Raw genomic sequence first — 23,658 nt, 5'->3', positions numbered from 1 at the left:
GTAAGACATGAGTACAGCAGTCCACCCACCACTGTCCCATGTACAGATGGTCAATCGAAAGAATATTGTGAATCATCCATACTGTCACGACTCAACTTATGGGCCAGACCGACACTAGGACTTGGGCCAGCCTAAAATCCTCGAGGCCCGTAGTAAGCTTAACTATTTTTTAACTCAACTCTAAGGCCCATTTGGACTCAATTTCAAGAATTCAACCGGACAGAGTCCGGCCATAAAGTGGACCTTTTAACGGAGAGATTTTGACTCAACCGACTTGTAAACACAATATATATAATCAATTGGGGAGCTTAGCTCACTCTTCTCATACTCATAACAACATAAAATAAATGGGAGCTCAGTTCCCTCATCCAGTCTAACAAACATGTATATAATAAGTTTACAGGTCCAACATGGTAATTATATTACAAACTCGAATCAAATGAATATTTTTAACACATGCAGAAATTCTAGAAGGTAACAGAATTATACAAACATTAATAAACGACCTGCGAGGGAGAACAGCAGGTTAACCTCAACAATATCCTCCTGTGGCCTGGAAAAATATTGAACTGGAGCGAGCGTTCGACTCAGAGAGTAAAATATCAATTTCAATTATAATCTCTATAACTATCTAAAGCTAATGCACCCTGTAAAGTGAAATGCAACATCAACAATATTTTCACATCATAACAGCAAAAAGGTAATTTGGAGTACTCGCACACCCGATAATATCAAACAATACATATATGAGAGCTGATCCCCTATACAGATCTCTTAATTCAACCTGTGCCAGCGAAGAACTCAGCTCGGACTTCCACTTAATAACCAAATCGGGGTCCCAGCGAAGAACTCAAGCTGTGTCTACCTCGAAGGATCGAGTCCCAGCGAAGATCTTAAGCCGTGTCTACCCGTCCTATCCATAGCCAACACCACATCACACGCACGCCAACGCACGCACATTGCTCTAAATTACCACAATAACATCCATGACACTTTAACAGTTGTGAATGCAACATAAAACGTGCCTAGAGTTTAACTATATAGATATATATTTATAAGTGGTGCATGGGTATGCTTGAACATATAATAATAGTGAAATTACAATTAAAATTAATATTTTACTCATAGACTTGACAGCAGTCACTATGGCGGCTGGGCGGAGGAAGAAGGCTGTCCCAGCTCACCTGACAATTTTATTATAATTATTTAATATGATTGACTCAATACAAACCAAGAAAAGACTAAATATATTCTAAGTCGTGTCGAAAATCCGGCAGAGTCTCCCATATACTTAGGACCTACTCAACCTGCAAAATGGCTCAAAACGCACTTCTATATTTACAAATCATACACTCACAACTCAATCACATCACACAGCCCCCCTGGGCCCATCCAAACAGTCATCAATCACAATATGTAAATTTACAGTTTAGTCCTTATAATTGATTATTTTTGTAAAAACTACCCAAATAAGCTCTAAAAATTCTAAAACTTTGCCCCGCGGTCCTTAGCAATATTACTAGGCTATTGCAAAAAGAATCATAATTTTCTGAGTTACCACGAATATTTTATGGATTTTTAATTCTATTTAAGCACTAGAAAATTACAAAAAAACAAGGTTCGGGTTTACTTATGCCGATTCTGACTCCGGGGACGCACTCGAGACGTCTGACAATGGTGGGGTAGGCAAAATCTCGATATGATTCTAAGCCTTTTTCGGTAGCTGGTCTGTCTGGCTGGAAATTCACAGACCTGGACAACTGTCGAATTTCCGCAAATTGAAGATACCTAAACGAAGCTCACAACACGGGGGTTAGTACAACATTTTTATGGAATTTTCTAAGCTCATTTAATGCTCGAAAAAACACTACGAAGTTTCGTGGGACCCACTAAAAAACGTTATCGAAAAATTTCGAAATTTATATTGCCGCGAAGCTCTCGACGAGTGGAGCGCTCTGGTACTCTCGGTTTTCTCGTGGGGTTCACGGTTTGTGAGAAATCTAGCCCAAAAGTTAAAATGGGCTAAAACTTCTCGGACAAAAATTGGATAAACCGCTCGATGGATTTTGGTGTTCTTGATGTCTATGGAAAGCTTTTGATGTATAGATGGTGTTTGACATAAGATCCGGCCCAAATGATGGCCGGATTTCGGCCAGGAAGACGAAACAGCGCGCTGTGCGTAACGTCGCTTTGCGCGACTTTTCCCGGCGTTCCAGGCGGCGGCCGGCGATGGGGGAAGGCTGCGGCGGTGCACCAACGAGGTGGGAAGGGCTGGGTGGCGGCGGCGCGAGGTGAGGGTGAGGGAGGAGAGAGAAAAAGGGAGAGAGAAGAAGGGAGGTCAGGACGCGCACGGGGAGAAAGAAAAGGAAGAAGAGGCCGATCCGATTTGACCGGTTCGATCCGATCCGGTTCGATTCGGCCAGTCCGATTCAAGATATAAAATTTTGAATTTTTACTCTACCTTGGGACCGAAAACGAGGCCCAAAAATTCTGAAAAAATTTTAGAAAACTTAGAAAAATTCGTAGACTTCAAATATATTTTTAGTTTTGCCACGTGGTCTTTAAATTAATTTTTTAAAAATCATCAAAGTTTAATTTTTTCAAAAAATTGAACCCGATTTCTAAAACCAAAAAAATTTCAAATAATTTCCTAAAATTTAAATAAAACAAAATATTAATATTTATCCATAAAATGATAAAATTTAAAAATTAGGGGTGTTACATTCTTCCCCCCTTACAGAAAATTCATCCTCGAATTTTACACAAGGCAGAATAAAGTACAGAATTACACATTGAACAGATAAGGGTACTTGCTACGCATGTCCCGCTCTGACTCCCAGGTGCACTCTTCCACTGACTGGCTCCTCCACAAAACCTTAACCATAGGGATCTGTTTTGATCTTAGTTGCCTCACTTGGTAATCCACTATGGCTAGAGGTTGCTCCTTAAATGTCAGGTTTTCTTTCAGTTCTATTACATCCGGCTGTAGCACATGAGAAGGACCAGGAATGTATTTTCTGAGTATGGAGATGTGAAACACAGGATGAACATGAGAAAGGTTGGGTGGTAGCTCCAACCGGTCGGCAACTGCTCCAACTCTATCAGTAACCTCAAAAGGTTCAATATACCGAGATGCCAACTTGTCATTCTTTCCAAATCTCATGACTCCCTTCATCGGAGAAACCTTCAGGAATACATAGTCGCCTACTACAAACTCTACATCCCTCCTTCTGGGATCTGCATAACTCTTCTGCCTACTGAAAGTTGTTTTCAATCATTCCCTGATTAAAGGAATTATCTCTGAAGTGTACTGCACAAGGTCTACATCATGCACCTTCGCTTCTCCCATTTCCGTCTAACACAGAGGAGACCTACACTTTCTTCCATATAGTGCCTCATAGGGTGCCATCCCTATGCTGGTATGGTAACTGTTGTTGTAGGCAAACTCCACCAAAGCTAGCTGATCATCCCATTGACCTCTAAAATCCAAAACACTCATGCGAAGCATGTCTTCCAGTGTTTGGATTGTCCTTTAATTTGTCCGTGCATGCGAGGGTGGAAAGCAGTACTAAAGTTCAACTGTGTACCAAGTGCCTCCTGCAACTTCCTCCAAAATCGAGAATTGAACTGGGGCCCTCTGTCAGATATTATGGAAGCAGAAACTCCATGTAATCTAACTATTTCTCGAATGTAGAGCCAGGCGTACTGTGTAACGGAATATGTAGTCTTTACAGGCAAGAAATGAGCTGATTTAGTTAGGCGGTCTACAATTACCCATATCGAATCATATCCTCGCGTGGTACGAGGCAATCCAATCACAAAATCCATAGTAATCATTTCCCACTTCCATTCTGGGATAGGGAGCTCTTGCAGCTTCCCTGACGGTCTCTGATGTTCAAACTTCACCTTCTGACAAGTCAAGTACTTGGACACAAAATTTGCTATGTCTCTCTTCTTGCCATTCCACCAATAGCTATCTTTCACATCATGGTACATCTTGGTGGAGCCTGGGTGGACATTGTACAGTATATAGTGTGCCTCTCGCATGATTTTATTTCTGAAATTGTCCACATTGGGCACACATATCCTAGAAGCTTGCATAAGGGTGCCATCATTGGCAAATCCAAACTCACCACCTTCACCTTGCTGTACTCTTTCTATGATCTTCATCAATTGTTGGTCTCTGTGCTGGGAAACTCTAATTCTGTCTCGCAAGTCTAGCCTCACTGAAAAATGAGCCAACAATACCCCCTCATCCGAAAGATCTAGGATTAAACCTTGATCCATCAACTAATGTACTTCCTGAATCAACGGTCTCTTCTCTGCTGAAATGTGCGCTAAGCTGCCAGAAGATTTTCTGCTCAAAGCATCTGCAACTACATTGGCCTTCCCAGGGTGGTACTGGATGGTGCAATCATAGTCCTTCAGAAGCTCCATCCATCTCCTCTGTCTCAAGTTTAAATCCCTCTGTTGGAAGATGTATTTCAAACTCTTATGGTCGGTGTATATCTCGCACACTTCACTATACAGGTAGTGTCTCCAGATTTTTAGTGCAAAGACTACAACCGCCATTTCTAAATCATGGGAGGGGTAGTTCTGCTCATGCCTCTTCAGCTGTCTTGAAGCATAAGCCACTACTTTTCCATTCTGCATCAAAACACGCCCTAAGCCAACTCTGGAGGCGTCACAGTAAACGGTATATCCTTCACCACTCATCGGTAGTGTCAACAAGCTTTTGGAAACTCTCTTCACAGTCATCTGTCCAAATGAATGGAACATTTTTCCGAGTTAACTTAGTTAGTGGAGCTGCTATCTTGGAAAAATTCTGCACAAAACACCTATAGTAGCCAGCTAGACCTAGAAAACTTCGCACCTCAGTGACTGTTGTAGGCCTAAGCCAATCAGTCACAGCTTCAATTTTTTTGGGATCCACTTGAATGCAATCACTAGAAATCACGTGTCCCAAGAATGAGATGCTTTCTAGCCAAAATTCATATTTTGAAAATTTGGCATATAGCTGGTGCTCCCTCAAAGTCTGCAACACCATCCTCAAGTGCCACACGTGTTCTTCCTCGGTCCGAGAGTATACCAAAATGTCATCTATGAATATGATGACAAAACGGTCCAGGAATGGCTTGAACACCCTATTCATCAAGTTCATGAAGACTGCTGGTGCATTAGTGAGTCCAAAAGATATCACCAAGAACTCATAATGACCATATCTTGTCCTGAATGCTGTTTTGGACACATCCTCATTCCTGATTCTCAACTGATGGTAGCCTGATCGCAGGTCTATCTTGGAAAAGAATCTAGCCCCTTGGAGCTAATCAAACCGATCATCGATCCGAGGAAGTAGATACTTGTTCTTTACAGTCACCTTGTTCAGCTGTCTATAGTCAATACACAACCTCAAGGACCCATCTTTCTTTCTCACAAATAGAACAGGAGCGCCCCAGGGTGAAGTGCTCGGACGTATGAAACCCTTGTCCAAAAGCCCCTGTAGTTGCTCCTTTAACTCTTTCAATTCTGCTGGTGCCATCCTGTAAGGTGGCATTGATATGGGGTTTGTACTCGGTACAACATCAATGCAAAACTCTATTTCCCTTCCTAGAGGCAACCCTAAAAGCTCCTCAGGGAAGACATCCATGAATTTTCTGACGACAGGAACATTTTCCATGTTGACACCTTCTACAGATGTATCTCTTACCAACGCCAAATACCCTTGACATCCACGCCTCAACATTTTTCTAGCACTAATTGCTGACACCAAATTATATGGAGCCACGCTCCTATCACCATCAAAGCTAAACTCTTCCACACCATGTATGTGGAAATATACCTTTTTATTCCCGCAGTCTAAAGTGGTAAGATGAGTTGCCAACCCATCAATTCCCAAAATTACATCGAAATCCATTACTGGTAAAGGAACCAAGTCTGCTGGGAGGATATTTCCATCCACTACTACTGGACTACCCAGAAAAACTATGTCTACATCTATGTTGTCACTAAGCGGGGTAGCTACATACAAAGGGCATTCTAAAGTTATAGGGTTACTACCCAATCTCATGGCAAACACAGGGGAGACAAATGAGTGTGTAGCACCCGGATCTATCAAAACACGAGCCTCATAGGAACAGATTAGAAGAATACCTGCCACAACTGCATTGAAAGCCTGAGCATCCTGGTGGGTCAGGGCGAAAACCCGAGCTTGACACTTACCCTGGGTGGCAGAACCCTGATACTGACTTCTACCCCCTGATCTGCCTCCAAATCCACGTCCCCCTTGTCCTCGGTTCTATTGGCCACTGAACTAACTGCCTGCCATGCTGGAAGTACCAGGATACAACTGACGAGGAACATTTGCAACAGAACCCTGTGACCCTATTTGTGGCTCGCTGAACACGGGGCATTCCCTAGCAAAGTGACCTTGTTGGCCACATCTGAAGCATACTCTTGAACCCATCATACAAGGTCCTGAATATCCTCTTCCACACTGTGCACAAGGTGCCAAGGAGGATCCTGAATCAGACCAGGCTGCTGTACCGAGCTGTGACCCTTCTTTGGATCCATAACACAGTGCAATCCTTGGGAATTATGTCTAAAACCACTCCTCTTATTCCTGCTTCTTCCTCTGTAATTAGTTTGACCATCACTATCCGTAGTACCCATGTGAGGAACACCTGAATAACCCTCTGCTCTATTTTTCTTTGCCCTTCCGTTGTCATCCACAGCATAGCTAATCTCAATCTGTCTAGCTCAATCAACTACCACATCAAAAGACTGATCAGACATCATGGCTAGGTTTGCATACCTCCTGTCTAGCCCCTTTAGGAATCTCTTCACCTTCATAGTTTCTGTAGCTACTGCTGTAGGGGCATATCTGCTTAATTTCAGAAATTCTATAGCATATTCATCTACAGACCTGCCATTCTGCCTTAAGGCCTCAAAGGCCCACTGCTTTTGATCTCTGAAACTTTCTGGTACAAACCGGTTGATAAACAGTTCCATAAACTGGGTCCATGACAAACCTTCTTTCCAAGGTAATATGTAATCATTCATCCATTGTCTAGGCATAGGTCCCATGACATGCTGCATACACTCTATAAGTTTCCTATTAGTCAACTGCAACTCTGTTCTTACCTGTCTACAGGAATCCAAAAACCGATAGGCATCATCTGACACATCATAAATATCAGCCAACAACTTCTTGAAATTGATTATCTATTTGTAAGGTTCCTCTCTTGGTGCGGTGGACTGCTGCTGCTGTGGGGGGTGAATCATATACTACGCCATCATATCGATGGTTCTCTGCAACCCAGCTAGAGTAGCTGCCATTGGGTCCATGGGACCCTGTGCTATAAACAACTGATCCTGAACTGGTGGCAGCTGCTCCTCTACTTGAGCAGCTCTAGACCTCCTACCCCGCCTCCTCGGGGCAGGTGCCTCATCCTGTGTCGACACCTCGTCAGGCACATCTGGTTCTGGTGCAGTGGCAGCTCTCCTGCTTCTACGTATTTTCCTGAAATTCAGCAGCAATAGCCTATAAAAATTTCAAAACGACATATTACACAGCTCTATCACTCATATTTTCACATTATTATATGAAGCAGAAACTAGAAGCAAAGATGACAATGCAAGACGAATGTGGACCCTATTTTCTGCATGTGACTCCTAGTAGACTCTTCCCAACACTTTAGACAATTATTCCCTATGAATCTGGAGCCTAAGCTCTGATACCACAATTGTCACGACCCAACCTATGGGCCGGACCAGCACTTGGACCTGGGCCAGCCTAAGCTCCTGAGGCCAGTAGTAAGCCTAACTATTCCTTAACCTAACTCTAAGGCCCATTTGGGCCCAATTTCAAGAATTCAACCGGACAGAGTCCGGCCATAAAGTGGACCTTTCAACGGGGAGTTTTTGACTCGGCCGACCTGTAAACACAATATATATAATCAATTGGAGAGCTCAGCTCACCCTCCTCATACTCATAACAACATAAAATAAATGGGAGCTCAGCTCCCTCATCCAGTCTAACAAACATGCATATAATAAGTTTACAGGTCCAACATGGTAATTATATTACAAACCCGAATCAAATGAATATTTTTAACACATGCGAAAATTCTAGAAGGTAATAGAATTATACAAACATTAATAAACGACCTGCGAGGGAGAAAAGCAAGTTAACCTCAACAATATCCTCCTGTGGCCTGGAAAAATATTGAACAGGAGGGAGCGTTCGACTCAGAGAGTAAAATATTAATTTCAACCATAATCTCTATAACTATCTAAAGATAATGCATCCTATAGAGTGAAATGCAATCTCAACAATATTTTCACATCATAACAGCAAAAAGGTAATTTGGAGCACTCACACACCCGATAATGTCAAACAATACATATATGGGAGCTGATCCCCTATACAGCTCTCTTAATCCAACCTGTGCCAGCGAAGAACTCAGCTCGGACTTCCACTTAATAACCAAATCGAGGTCCCAGCGAAGAACTCAAACTGTGTCTACCCCAATGGACCGGGTCCCAGTGAAGATCTCAAGCCGTGTCTATCCGTCCTATCCATAGCCAACACCACATCACACGCACGCACACTGCTCTAAATTACCACAATAACATCCATGGCACTTTAACAGTTGTGAATACAACATAAAACGTGCCTAGAGTTTAACTACATAGATATATATTTATAAGTGATGCATGGGCATGCTTGAACATATAATAATAATAAAATTACAATTAAAATTAATATTTTACTCACAGACTTGACAGCAGTCACTGTAGCGGCTGGAAGGAGAAAGAAGGCTGTCCTGGCTCACCTGACAATTTTATTATAATTATTTAATATAATTGACTTAATACAAACCAAGAAAATACCAAATACGTCCTAAGTCGTGCCGAAAATCCGGCAGAGTCTCCCCTATACCTAGGATCTACCCAACTTGCAAAAGGGCTCAAAACGCACTTCTGTATTCACAAATCATATACTCACAACTCAATCACATCACACAGTCCCTCCTGGGCCCATCCAAACAGTCATCAATCACAATATGTAAATTTACAGTTTAGTCCTTATAATTGATCATTTTTGTAAAAACTACCCAAATAAGCTCTAGAAATTCTAAAACTTTGCCCCGCGGTCCTTAGCAATATTACTAGGCTATTGCAAAAAGAATCATAATTTTCTGAGCTACCACGAATATTTTATGGATTTTTAATCCCATTTAAGCACTAGAAAATTACAAAAAAATAAGGTTCAGGTTTACCTATGCCGATTCCGACTCCGGGGACGCGCTCGGGACGTCTGACAACAGTGGGGTAGCCAAAATCTCGATATGATTCTAAGACTTCTTCGGTAGCCGGTCTGTCTGGTCGGAAATTCACAGACCGGATAACTGTCGAATTTTCGTGAATTGAAGATACCTACACGAAGCCCACAACACGGGGGTTAGTACAAAATTTTTACGGAATTTTCTAAGCTCATTTAATGCTCGGAAAAACACTACGAAGTTTCATGGGACCCACCGAAAAACGTTGTCAGAAAATTTCGAAATTTATATTGTCGCGAAGCTCTCGACGAGTTGAGCGCTCTGGTACTCTCGGTTTTCTCGTGGGGTTCACGGTTTGTGAGAAATCTAGCCCAAAAGTCAAAATGGGCTAAAACTTCTCGGACAAAAATTGGACAAACCGCTCGATGGATTTTGATGTTCTTGGTGTCTATAGAAAGCTCTCGATGTGTAGATGGTGTTTGACACAATCCCAGCCCAAATGATGGCCGGATCGGCCTGGAAGACGAAACGGCGCGCTGCGCGTCGCGTCTCTTTTCGCGACTTTTCCCGGCGTTCTAGGCGGTAGCCGGCGATGGGGGAAGGCTGGGGCGGCGCGCCGATGAGGTGGGGAGGGCTGGGTGGCGATGGCGCGGGGTGAGGGTGAGGGTGAGGGAGGAGAGAGAAAACGGGAGAGAGAGGAAGGGATGTCGGGACGCGCGCGGGGAGAAAGAAAAGGAAGAAGAGGCTGGTCCGATCCGGTCCAGTTCGATTCTGCCGGTCCGATTCAAGATACAAAATTTTGAATTTTTACTTTGCCTTGGGACCAAAAATGAGGCCCAAAAATTCTGAAAAAATTTTAGAAAACTCAGAAAAATTCGTAGACTCTAAATATATTTTTAGTTTTGCCACGTGGTCTTTAAATTAATTTTTAAAAATCATCAAAGTTTAATTTTTTTGAAAAATCGAATCCGATTTCTAAAATCCGAAAAATTTCAAATAATTTCCTTAAATTTAAATAAAACAAAATATTAATATTTATCCATAAAATGATAAAATTTAAAAATTAGGGGTGTTACACATACTTTGGTTAATGTTTTATACTTTTTATCAAAATTGGAAATTTGTTAATTCCGCAAATGACATTGAAATACTGTTAGCTTTGACAAACTTCTGTTGATCTTTGTCATCCTTTGCATTCAAGTAACTTTGGTTCTGAAAATTGTGTACATTGATGCACTATGTGGAGTTAGGCATCTGGAGAGCTTAGCTGCAAACTGGACTGCAGCTTGTTTGCTAGTTTTTCTTTGGCCCCATTAGACTGTGGACTAGTATCAAGCATATAATCTACCAAATTACCATACATAATTGATTTCCTGCTTTTCTTACTGTTGGAATTTCATAATTACGTTTTTCTAGCCAGTGTGTTGATATACCTTTTTTTTCTCCCATGTAAATTATTTGTCAAGTCCATAAACCTGGAGTGGGGTAGAAGAATTTTCCTTTAGCTACATGTCTGAACTTGTATAGTCAGTCATTAGTGAGATTAGCTCAAAGGTATCTAAAGTCACCTGCAGAGTTGTGAGTTATCAAGTTCAAACATCTAGGGGTGGCCACGGTTCAGGAACCGCCGGTTTAGGTTCAGTGAAATCATGAACCTGAACCAAACCACCAGGGGACGGTTTGGAAGACGGTTCCTTAACCGTCGGTTCCGGTTTGAGCCCTGATTTAAAACGGTTTGAAAGGCAGTTCGAAAAAGAATGATTCAAGGCAGTTTGGAGAACGGTTTGAAAGTGGTTGAGGGATGGTTGAAGGGTAGTTTAGATAAAAAAAAATTAGAGAAAAATTTTATTGATTCAAAATTTAAGTTATATTTGTAAAAATATTTTAATTTTTCTTAGAAATCTTTCAATCAAATAAAACAAGAAAAAAAAAGAAAGAAAATAATTTATCTTTAAGAAAAATTTAATAAATAAAGACTTGAATTTGATTAAAAAACTAGATATGAAATTAATTTTTTTTAAAGAAATTAGCAAAAAGTGTATGAACTTAATTTTGCCTAAATATCTCTTTAGGATTTAGAGGAACAAAAATTTTTAGTTCTATTACTTGCCTTTTTTTTAAAATTATATAATAATTGATAATTAAAAAGTATAAAAGAGAAAAAAAAAATAAAATGGAGGGTATTGAAAATTTTATTGAGGATTTAAAGTAATAACAAAGTAATTGAGATAGTATTGAAAATTTCAGTAAGTATATAAAATAATAAAGTAGGAAAATTGAGAGAGTATTGGAAATTAAAATGAGTGTAGAAAATAATTATTTAGAGAATTTGAGAAAAATTAAAAAAATATTAAGAATTGAAGAAAATGCAGAGAATAATTGTGTAGAGAATTAATGATATATATAAATGAATTAGGAGTGAGGTAACATATTTATTAAATTTTTTTATATTTAAATCGCCGGTTTAATTCGGTTCGAAATCGTCGGTTCAATCCGGTTCGGAACCGCCGGTTCACGGTTCTTAAAAAATATGAACCTGAACTAAACCGCAGAAGGATAGTTTCGGTCCGGTTCGAAGCCGGTTCTGTTTTTTACCGGTTTTGGTCCGATTTTGAACGAACCGGTTCCGATTCGATTCCGGTTCAAAACTAGACCGTGGCCACCCCTACAAACATCAGAGCAAAATGAGAAAAAAAGAAAAACTTGTAGTCAAACATGATATATACAATCATAATTAAATGTTGAAGGTTATCATGACATCAAAGTAGAGCCCTAAATAATTTCATTTCCCCCTCAATTTATCAGGATATGATTCACATGAATCTGTTATTTATGTTGAGTCTGTGTATGAGCTTCACAAATAAAGAAGAGGACTAGTGAGTAGTAGAGTCAGTGTTCTATCATAGGTAAATCAGATGGCAATGGATTAAATATTTTTAAGTATTTGATATATATATAATTTGGTTTTAATATAATGAGTTGTTATGTATTATTGAACTGACTCAATGAGTCTGGTAAATTATTCTGTGCTTTTGAAATATTACAGCAACTATAACTAGCAAGGGTTTCAGTATCACCAACATTGCTTTAGAATCATGATGTGCCTTTTGTAAAGTTTTATTTGATTCTTAGCTGTTGCCTCTTTTATTTGGAATCCTATGCCTTGTTTTCCCCTTTGAAAAGGCTCCTTTCTTATTTGGCATGAAATTCCCATTTCTTTTTATATCATCAATTTATTCTCTTTTACCTACCTATCATGTGATAAAACAATATTAACATCTTGATTTCTTTATTTTTTAATAAAATAAATATTCTACTCTTCAATTGTGGCTAATCATATCTTCAATTATGCTCACTATCCTATTACTTATCTTATAAATAGTATTATTTATAATATGATTAAATTAAACGAAATTATTCACATTCCATCTCTTAATTCAATATTTTTTTTAATAAACAAGTAATTTTATTAAATTAATATGAATCAGAAAAAAAAAAACTTAAAATGCTCAACTAATTCTCGATCAATAAATTTTTTTTTGAAAATCTAACCTTATAATTCAATAATTTGCAATTCAAATTTGAATGTATTTTTTTTAATTGCAAATTCAGATATCTATTATTATTATTATTATTATTATTATTATTATTATTATTATGAGTGAGCTAATTTTGGGATAAAGGTTTAGTTGAGTTGAGTTGAGGATTACGAGTGCGCTAATCTTCTGTTAAGACTAAGAAAATGAGGGGAGAGGGGACATCTCGGGTCTTTGAGATAAGAAATAATATGCTGTAAAGGAATTATGGACACTAGGACAGAATAAAGATGATGATGGCTTATGGGTCATCTTTTGTCTCACTATGTCATGTTATAAATTATTTTATTATTTATTTTCTTGGACTGTTACTATTTTTCTATGAGCAACACACATGAAGATGGATAAACATAAATCCATCTGCTTCTTTTATCTTTATGTAAGAAAATCTAAATTTAAAGAACAGTCGCCTCCTCCTTCCTCTCTCACTCCCTTTCATCCTCGGCAGCCGGCGTCTCCTTTCCCCTCACCAAACAAACGGGCGAATATCTTCCCTATCTCTTCCTCTCTTATCATGTATTGCCACATGCACCTCCTTCTCCTGTGTTGTGACCATTGGTTAAGTTAAGGCGACTCAAGTGGTGGAATGCTCAGCCTGGTAAAGAATAGTGTCTCATCTTTCATTTTATTTTTCCAAATTGGAGGTGGAATGGTTTTGGCAAGAACAATGATTTTAGATATATTTATGATTTTAGTGTTTTCTAATTTCTTTCTTTCTTTCTTTTTGAGTATTGAGTGAAACAAAATGATAAATTTAGAAGTGAGACTCTTGATCATGATCGATTATGATTATATTGAAGATGAAGAATGTTTGGGCTCTAAGAAAAATTATCTTCGTTCCTTCATGCATTTCTCTCCATTTACTCCAATCTTTTGTGGGGCTAACATAGCATGTGGACATCACTTTCCTACTCATGTTCATTTGTCTGAGGGTATCCCCACCATTGCCACTTGCCAAGCCATACTCTACCACTAGCTAGTACTACAAAAACCCATGCTTCCTTCCCTTCTCCTTCTCCCACAGCTCTAACTCCATAAAATTCCAAAAGGACAGCTTCCCATTTCCAAAGCTAAAATGCTCTTTCACCTCATCTTTCCTCCACACATAATATTTACCTCAACAGCTACCGCCTAACCATTTCTCTTCTCCCTTCCCCCGCCATTCACATTCCTCTCTTCTTCGCTACCCTCCATACACACACACACGCGTCTGCTCTCTTCAAGCAGCTAGCCACCTAGCTTTTTCAAATAATAAAGTGGTTTAATCAAGGGTCTGATTCTTTCTTAGTTACCCTAATTAAATTATTTAACGGTTTAATCAAGGGTCTGATTCTTTCTTAGTTACCCCTAATTAAATTATTTAACTAACACAGAAGTATATATCGTTCTTGCTTTCTTGAGCTAAAATAGAGAAATTCTTGTTCTCATGCTTATAAACAAGAAGCACTCGAGAAATATCACAGGGTAATTAAATAAGCATGAAAAAGAGGGGAACAAATAGCATGTAGAACACAAGCAAGAATCACAGCATCCCTTATTCAGCTAAAGTTATAAAAAAAAAGCTGTAACATCCAATTAAATCTCTAAAACTCTCCACAAATCACAAATGCAGCTCCAAGAATCAGACAAAGCAAATAAAAACAAAAATTAAAAGCAAAAAGAATGCACAAATAATCTACATCAAACTAAGGTTTATATGATTGTGTGACCATCTGGCCGTTTTAAGCAAATACTACTACTAGTGCAACTCCTCCAAGCAGTGATAACATGACTGCCACCCTGCTTCCATGAACAAAAGCTCCTGAATCCGGAACAGAAGCTCCTGAATCGGATGTCGATGAGGCGGGAGGTGGAGTTGGTGCAGCTAAAGAAGATGTTGGCGACCCGGCGGTAGAAGATGGTGTTGGTCCCACGGGTGCAGGAGAAGTAGCCACTTCTGGTGGTGATGACTGAGGTGCAGTTGGTGATGGTGGGCTTGAACTTGGACTCGTCGTCGGGCTTATTGTTGGTGGGCTTGCATTTGGGGTAGCTGTGAGAGGAGGAGACGATGTTGGTGGGGATGAAATTGGGGTGGCAGCAGGGGGAGTTGTCACGGCGGAGGAAGGTGGGGTTGCAGAACTTGTAGGTGGTATCGCAGTAGATTTAGGTGGCATTGTAGCGGGAATTGGTGATGATGATATTGGACCTTGAGCAATGGAAGATGATGCCATAAGACCCAGAAGCAGGGTTGTCATAAGCATGGCACGCGAGAGAGCCATGACTCTGTGTGTTGTGCTAGGGAGGAGAGGGACGAGTGTAGGAAGGTAGTATATTAGGAAGAGTACTGAGGCTGATATATAGAGGCAAGCAGAGGAAAGTTTGGAAGAATTCTACAAGTATGCTCACCTCTGAGTGTATGGACATTTTCATGCTACTGGACTAAAACAATGGGATAATTCATTTCTTTATCTGAAATTCGAACTTAAAATTTTTACTCATTAGTATTTTCACTTAATTTTACTTTTAAAAATCAATATGTAAAATAAAAAAATAGATAATCCCATATTCTTCATAAATAATATTGTGATTATATATATATATATATATATATATATATATATATATATATATATTGGTTCTATCCGTAACAATGAAAGAAATGAGGTCGGTGGCTATGGAATTGAATTGCATACCTTGATTAATATCATGAGTCATACTTATAGGGTAGAGTATGGTGTCTTTTTTACCATAATCGGAATTTTATCAGCTCATATCTAACTATTTTTCTCCGTATATCACGATGATGCCATCTTATTTTATAATAATATTATCGGTGAAAATATAGCACATTCCAATAGCATGTACCCAACTTTTAAAATAATTCATTTTCTCTTAACACTTTAACTTATCCTATCGTCTTACACTCTAATTGAACACTTTACATTTTATCTTAATACTCTATATTCTATCCGATCACCCTTTGATTGGTTACCAAAATTCAAATCCGATAGGAACCTTATCTCGGATTTTGGGGCACACTACATGAAAATATATATAAGCGATTGTGGTGGAGATTTGAGCATATGTAATTGTCATCTCACTAAACAGTCTTTAATTGAGTTGGGTGAATGGGCTTCGAGACCTTTGCACACAAACAGAATAGGACCATTAGAATGGCCAATACTTTTGCTTGTGACTTCACCAGAATCACATTCACCAATCCGTAAGACCAGCCCCACACCACAACCATTAGAACCCTCTGCGCAAATTCTTTTCTTCCAATGTGATACGCACTCTTCACAAGGGGATGTTAAGTTACATGTTGTATTTTTTGACCATTTTAGTATTATTATTTTTATTATTATTGAGAAACCATGAACAAATCATTCAACGGGGAAAAATCCTCTAAAGGAAGAAGAGCCAAATCGTCCGGAGCACAAACATCCAACCTCATTAAGAACATCAACACAAATTTGATTGGCCACCCAGTTAGCACATTTGTTTGTCAACCTATTTACAGAAACAACTCTAACTAGAGAATTTCTCATTAGAAAAGATCTGACATCAAACACAAAAGATTCTACTTCCCAAGACAACAAAGATGTAGAAGATGAAACCAAAAATGCTAACTTTAGTGAATCTGTTTATTTGAACTACTTTTTAAAAAACAAATTCAATATATTAATTAAATAGTATTAAAATTAATTTAAAGAGCAAGCTAGCTACACTGTTGTTCTGATAGGTATTGCCTATGGCAAGAAGAAATGTTGGCAGGCGGAAGTTCGAGTTGTTGAGCTGTTAGTTGTTACAGTTTGTTAACTTTCAGTTAAGTATGTTAATGATTAGTTTGTTAGTGGGAAGATCATTACAAGAATAACCAGGTAACCATTGAAGGATATTTCTCAGAATTGTTACAGTGATAAGAGTTCTCCTTCCTCTATTTCTTCCTCTTTTTCTGTTTCTTGTCTTAATTCTTAAACCCTAATTTCTGGTTCATATCATTCTCTTCCTCCCCTTCTGCCTTCACTAAATCTTCTTCTTTCCTTCTCGCTAAACCTATATACCTGCCTATCTATACACACACCTATCAATTGGTTCTCTCATCCTCATAAAAAATAGGGATGAGTGGTTTCGGTTTGATTTGGAGTCTGTTTAGAAACCGGAACCAAATTAAAATTTCGGTACAGTTTCAGTTCGATTTTTCATTGTTTCAATTCCGATTAGGTACGATTCTCTATTTTTCGATTCCAGTCTAATTCGTTACAGTTCTAGTTTGGTTCTCAATTCTTAAAATAATTTTATGTAATTATTTCCTTAAAAAGTTAAATTTAAATTAAAATTTAAGTTTTGAATTGAATTATCAATACATAATATATCATATAATATATGTTTTAGTCATTTCTAAATTATATAATCTTTAACTATAAGGTGCATATATAATTTATGATTAAATATATGATACAATATAATAGTATAAATATATTATATAATATACATTTTAACTATTTATTAATTATATAATATTTAGATATAAGATATAAATATAATTAAGAATTAACATATATATAATATAATAGCACATTTATAATTAAGAATTACAAGTAATTTAATATATTTATAAGTAAAATTATTAAGAAAATATAAATAAATAAAATATAATATTAGATTATATTTAGTTCATAATTATATATACATATATAAATATATATAATTATATTGAAAGTATATAATATATCTAAAAAAAATAGAAAAACATATGTATAAATTCGATTTCAGTTCGGTATAGTTCTGATTTAGTTTCGATACGGTCCGGTTCAGTTCTTTGTGAAGAATAAGAACTGAACTAAAGTATCAAAAAAATTTTAGTTCGATACGGTTCTTCAGTTCAGTTCAGTTCAATTCCTCATAAACTGTGCACAACCCTAACGAAAACCCACATCGCAATTCTCCTATTACATTTATTTTTCTCGATTTTCATACTATCTCTAACTACACAGATAGCATCCTCACAAAACCATTATCCATTACCCAACTTTCATGATTACCTGCCTCCTATTCAACTCTGTTTATTCTTTCTTTTAAAATTTATCGTTGAGTTCCATGGATTAGATGTGAAAGTGCTTTTCAGTATAGGATGCTAAAATCAAAATTCAAAGCAATATCAATATGTCATGTCTGTAATCTTTCTGTAAGTGATAAGAGTATATGAGATGACATTTGAGTACTATCATTCCCTAGATGGTTGGATATGATGCCCACCCATGCTTTCCACCCTTGCCTTATGTGATATATGCATATTTCACCCCTACATCCAATGTATTCTGATTATTTACACACCTGATTTTATTGATTCGTCCCTTTCAATCTTTTTAAAAAGGGAATATGATCTTCTTCCTTTTAAAATTTTATATTTTAAAGAAAGAACGTTTTATAACATGTAATCGTCTCTTGCGCTTCAGGTGAAAAACAATGACAATGAAAAAGAAGTGGCAAAGCAGAAAAAAAAGAAGGGTCTGTTGCTCAGGCCTCATTGGCTCTGATGAAGTCATAATGTGCCGTGCGTTTCTGCTCAGTTACAATAAGAAAATAAGGCAAGAGTTACTGAAGCTGTCAATTATCTCATTATACATTAAAAACTCAGAAACCAACAATACAGCTCAACTCAGCAAAAACAGAAACCATGTATAGATATTACAAACATTAAAAACTTCAGTACATGTATATTACAGAAGATTGACTAAATAGATATTACAAAATATGGCAACAGCCATCAAAATTTTACAGAGGATATTCTTTCCTGTTTGATATTTCAGACTATTATTTTAGGTATGTTAATTAGCCTATTTTTCAACTTTGTTCTCGATTGTCATTTTCCTGAGGCCTTACCTGATTTTCACCTTTGGTCACTTAAAAGTGGCTGGGATGCAGGTGCTGCACAAAAAAAAGAGATGACAGTATTAAGCTCAAATTCTTGTCGTCCCAGACGTGGGGAATACATATACAAATGCAATTGGAGAAGGGGAAGAAAGGTGAAGGGGGCAGGTAGCGTAATCTATATGCATAAATTAAAGACAAGGAAGATTGCCAACAATTGGATGAGAACGATGAAAGGGATGCTGAAAAAAATTATATCTTATGTCACATTATTAAATACAAAAGTGAAAAGAAGCAGTTTCCACCAGTCCAGCAGAATGATATGGCATGCTCTACGTGAAAGTAGTACTGTGAATTAATTATATGAAGGTCATTGAATTTATCATTGAATTCCGATGTGATTACCAAGTCTCAATTTGCACCAGCAAACACTCTCAACTATAATTTGTTTCAATAAAATCACTATTACTAAATTTTATAAAAACTTGGCCGAATGTTTTAGGTGATGAATAAATATGACAACCCTGTAACATATATAACTATATTAAAAAATTTTACTTGGCTATCACATAAAAAAATGTAGGTAAAATTCTACCAAAATCTAGCAGCAGTAACTCTTGAAACAAAAATTAATATTGAGCGACTTTGGCTTAATCTTTACTCCTAAATTCTAACTGTATAATTTTTTTTATCAATTAATTCAGGTTTACGGGGAGAGGAGGAAGAAATTAAGAGGATCCAGTTACACACAGAAGGAACGAGGAATGATTGAAGCCTCAGGAAACATGCTAAGAGGAGGCTGGACTGGAAATCTCATACCATTGGGGGAAGATGCGGACATAATGCCAACTGGAGATTCTAACAAAAAAAGGGAGCTCTAGAAGCCTTTATGCAGAAAGCAAGAATGAAGAAGAGTGTATGTTATTTTTCTATTGTAAATATTGGCAAATTTGCTTGGGGCAATAATAGTTGTCTTGCTGGAAAGTTGGGGAATTGTCTTCTGTTTCTTCTTATTTCCATTAAGCAAATCAGAGAGTCATACAGTATTGTATTCACTGTTATTACATTTTTAATACAAATTCCTGCATCTCTCTTGATTGAAATCTTTTTTAGTTCCTAACTCTAACAATAAACAATGACAAGATATGAAGGTGTAACGATAATAAAATTTACTTATCAACACAAATATGTAAGTAATTGAAGCACATTTAACATGACAAAAGAAAATTTTCTAAAGTCAGTATTGCATTACAAGAAATGTCTCGAGACGTTTTCTCTTGGGGAGGGGATGCACATAAACGGATATCCCAGTTAATTTATTTCTACTTTCAGATATTCAAAATTGGCCCTAGATTTAATTGTTCTAAACACTTAAAAGCCCATATAAGCTCTAAAAAACCTTTTGGCTGAAATCATAAATGAGAAATTTCTCAAGTGTACTTTATTTTGTTTTTGTTGTGTTCTTAGGAAGGGTATAATGCTATGTAAGCATTCAGTAGCATTCAACTGCAAAAAATAATTCAAATTCTAGTACTGGCTATATATATCTCTGTGTATTTGGGTATGTGTGCGTGTGCGTGTGCGTGTGCGTGTGTGTGTCAATGCAATTCACTGCATACCTTCATGACTTTGACGTTCACTAGATGAAGGCCTCAGTTTACTAGTTTTCTCAGTAACTTCAGCTATGACCTGACGTGATAAAAGAAGCCCCGCAATAAGAGCACAAACCATCAGCATCATAAAAACTGCATCCCATCCCATTGTAGAAAGGAAACCAGTGAAAAGAGGACCAAGAGCTGCACCAATTGATCCAGTGCCATCAATAATGGCAGTCACGGTTGCCAATGCTCGAGAATCCCCTCTCAGAGAACTGTGTGTGCCCAAGTCAGCAGAAACTGCAGTTGTGATGAGTGCATATGGCCCATTTACAAATAAGCCAGCAATCATCATAAGCACAATGTTCATAGTCTTTGAGACACTACCATATGCACGGTACAAGAAAATGGAAGGAATTGCAGCATACATAAAACTGGTTGCTGTAATAGCCCTAGCTCTAAGTTTATCAGATATGTAACCAGCAAGGATCCCCCCAACAATGCCCCCAACATCAAAAAGAGTAGACAGGTTTCCAGCAGACTTCACAGATACATACTCTCCACCAATTTCTACATAAAAGTGGGGGAAATATTAGTAGAAAAGATGATTTAGCAATGAGGCTACACAACCATTCTGAGAACACGTAAAAACAACATAACCAAGGAGCCCCAATCATTAAGTTATGGGATTTTGACATTTAACTCCTGAGCTGATGAGCATGTCCACAGATCTAGTAAATAAAATTTATATAGAAGTAGAAAACAAAACAAATGACTCTAAGAAACATATAGCAAATTGCAGAGTATAGTCCTCATTTACAACTCATTGGTAGAAATGATGAAAAAGACAACCTATATAACTTCTCAGGCCAACAAATGATCAATCAGCACATGTATTCATCAAATGATATGTGCAAGGGGGCAAGGAAGTATGAGCAGGAAAAGTAGGACATTGCAGAATATAGCATATACTTCATGTATCAATTATAATTCTAGCCAAAGCTAAAATTTTGCTGTAAATTATGACATGACCATTAATATAATGGTTTTCTTTTTTTTTTTTTCCTTTAAAAAAAGCAATAGACTCAACTAGACTCAATTGGGAGCCACATGGTTTCAATAAAAACTATATATATATATATATATATATATATATATATATATATATATATATATATCTCAATGTTGACTCCATTGGATAAAAAACCTGTCTTGGCTGATGAATAATATTATTGTTATGGCCACATCATCGCCTTCTATAAGATTTCAGATCTGGGCTCCAACTATAACTGAAAAATTATGTACAAGTCATAAAAATGCATTTGCACAGTATTGACCACAATTAGGCTCTAAATTTCTTGCTTTTCAAGCGGCATTATACATCTGCATTTCCTCAAAGAGGAGAAATAATCTTCAACTATGGTCAAGAATTTGACTAGGGCTTTTAGAATTATTCTACCTTCCTAAAGCAACTCCCACACTACTTTGTCAGCCCATGTATACCAGCATATAATTGATTTCTTATAGCATTCTCAACTAGTACCAATATCTTTATCATCTATAGTTCTTACTCAAAATCAAAAACAGCATTTGCACGCACCATCAACTAAAATTCAAGACTGCAAGACAAATCAGAGGGCAAAAAAAAAGAGAAAAGGAACAAATTTGTCATAGACAAAACTAGGAGGGCAGAAAAATACCTGTCTGGCTCAGATAAAATGGTAGCCAGTACAAAAATGTGTAAGCCACAAGCTTCGAGAAAAATAAGCACAATGCAAATGGTATCACTCCAGGTATAAAACAAGCTTCAATAAGCCCCACACTTTTCTTAAACGCAGAACCAGATCGGACCATGTTATTATTCTCTGATTGCACTGTACTTCCTTTGTTTGCCTGAGCCTCCATATCACTAGACACAGCCTCTACCTTTTCTCTCGGGCAATTTGCGCAAGGAAATCCAACATCTTCTGGATATGCAGCCAAGAACAAGAAAACTAATATCCCTCCCACTACAATAGACGCACCTGGAACTATAAAAGACCATCCCCAGCCATAATCCAAAACACTAGCAGCAAGAAGAGACCCACAAATATTCCCAACAGAAGTATGTGCATTCCAAACACCCATTATCAATCCCCTCTTCCTCTTTCCGAACCAATTACCAATCACAGCCACAACAGAAGGCCAACCAGTGGCTTGAAACAACCCAGCGAGCATTTGCATAATCAAATAAAACCCAAAAACATGAATATTCCAAAAGTATCCCATCCCAAATAGCCCCACGAAAATGCCACTACCAATCATCCCGGATGTCAAAAACAACCTCAAATCCAAGGTATCACCCAAATGCCCAGCAACATACATACCCAAAGAATAACAAGCAAGAAAAGCAACATCAATCTCACCTAATTTCGATGTCCCATCTGGTCCATTAAATGGATACCAACCCTTATCTTCCACCCCAGCCTTGTTCACACCCAGGAATTCCTCTTTGATAAAGATGTTCCCTATTGGCCACGGGTATTCACCAGAGGATTTATTGGGTTCAGGATCCAAAACACTCTTGACTATGCTACTGGGTTTTCTGGATGCATGATAACAAGCATACGCGATGAAAGTAATCAACAGAATCACATATCTATAGGTGTTCAGGCTCCAACCTCTTCCTCTTATGCTTCTTAAAAGCAAAATCCCAGGTGGTGTTTTCCTCATCAAATCTAAATTTTCAGCCATCGCGAAATAATTCACTTAATCTAACACGAAACTGAGCCAATTTCTCCAGAGAAGGATCAATATGATTCTCATGAAAATGCAGACAGCGTTCGAGAGACAGATTGAACAGAAAGTTCGATTAGGTGAGAGAGACGAGAGGGAGAGAGAGAATGGCGGGAGAGCGGAGGGACATAGAGAAGGAGCTGCAACGGAAGACACGTGGCTGGATTGCTGGTATTTGGACCGCTCTTCGTATCATAGATGCCACGCGGTGAAAATTGCAAAACGTGGCACAGTATGCTTGCCTTGCTGCAACGCGTCGTCTTACATTGGCCAGACTACCATCGGCTATGCCGTTTTAACCCGACCTGGATTACTTGCCGGATGTAGCAGTCCGAACACAACAAAATGGGCTCCATTTGACGGGAAGTGCAGAGAAATTTTAGAATGTTTTATAATTTTAATTAAAATTGTACTATAATGTAAATATTTTTATATTTAAAATTTATATAATTAACATATATAATATATTAATAATTAATTTTAAATATAATTTATGTATAAATTATTATAATTATAATTATATAAAATTATTTAAAAAATAAAATTAAAGGATAA

At 37.7% G+C, this 23,658-nt stretch overlaps 2 protein-coding genes across 2 annotated transcripts; both read right to left on the bottom strand.

Annotated features, from left to right (window-relative positions):
* Positions 1–14,601: 14,601 nt before the first annotated feature.
* Positions 14,602–15,138, bottom strand: LOC110647828 (lysine-rich arabinogalactan protein 19). The gene has a single exon (XM_021801828.2). The coding sequence runs from the start codon at positions 15,136–15,138 to the stop codon at positions 14,602–14,604; it is 537 nt and encodes a 178-aa protein (XP_021657520.2).
* Positions 15,139–18,521: 3,383 nt separating this feature from the next.
* Positions 18,522–23,452, bottom strand: LOC110647827 (putative glycerol-3-phosphate transporter 4). The gene is made up of 3 exons (XM_021801827.2): positions 22,029–23,452; positions 20,353–20,898; positions 18,522–18,790 (listed from the first exon to the last, which is right to left on the bottom strand). Exons 1-3 carry the CDS (start codon positions 23,059–23,061, stop codon positions 18,753–18,755), a joined length of 1,617 nt encoding a protein of 538 aa, XP_021657519.2. The 5' UTR covers positions 23,062–23,452; the 3' UTR covers positions 18,522–18,752.
* Positions 23,453–23,658: the final 206 nt, after the last annotated feature.

The sequence above is a fragment of the Hevea brasiliensis genome, chromosome 9, assembly GCF_030052815.1.
Source record: "Hevea brasiliensis isolate MT/VB/25A 57/8 chromosome 9, ASM3005281v1, whole genome shotgun sequence".
Lineage (NCBI taxonomy): Eukaryota > Viridiplantae > Streptophyta > Magnoliopsida > Malpighiales > Euphorbiaceae > Hevea > Hevea brasiliensis.
Note: the sequence above shows the minus strand (reverse complement) of the source record. Positions and strands in the feature narration are given on the sequence as shown.

Coding starts and splice junctions, on each gene's coding strand:
- LOC110647827 (XM_021801827.2), bottom strand. CDS start 23,061: ATGGCTGAAAATTTAGATTTGATGAGGAAAACACCACCTGGGATTTTG. Junction 20,899..22,028: donor ATTTTATCTGAGCCAGACAG/GTATTTTTCTGC, acceptor ACTTTTATGTAG/AAATTGGTGGAGAGTATGTA. Junction 18,791..20,352: donor TGAACGTCAAAGTCATGAAG/GTATGCAGTGAA, acceptor TTTTTTGTGCAG/CACCTGCATCCCAGCCACTT.
- LOC110647828 (XM_021801828.2), bottom strand. CDS start 15,138: ATGGCTCTCTCGCGTGCCATGCTTATGACAACCCTGCTTCTGGGTCTT.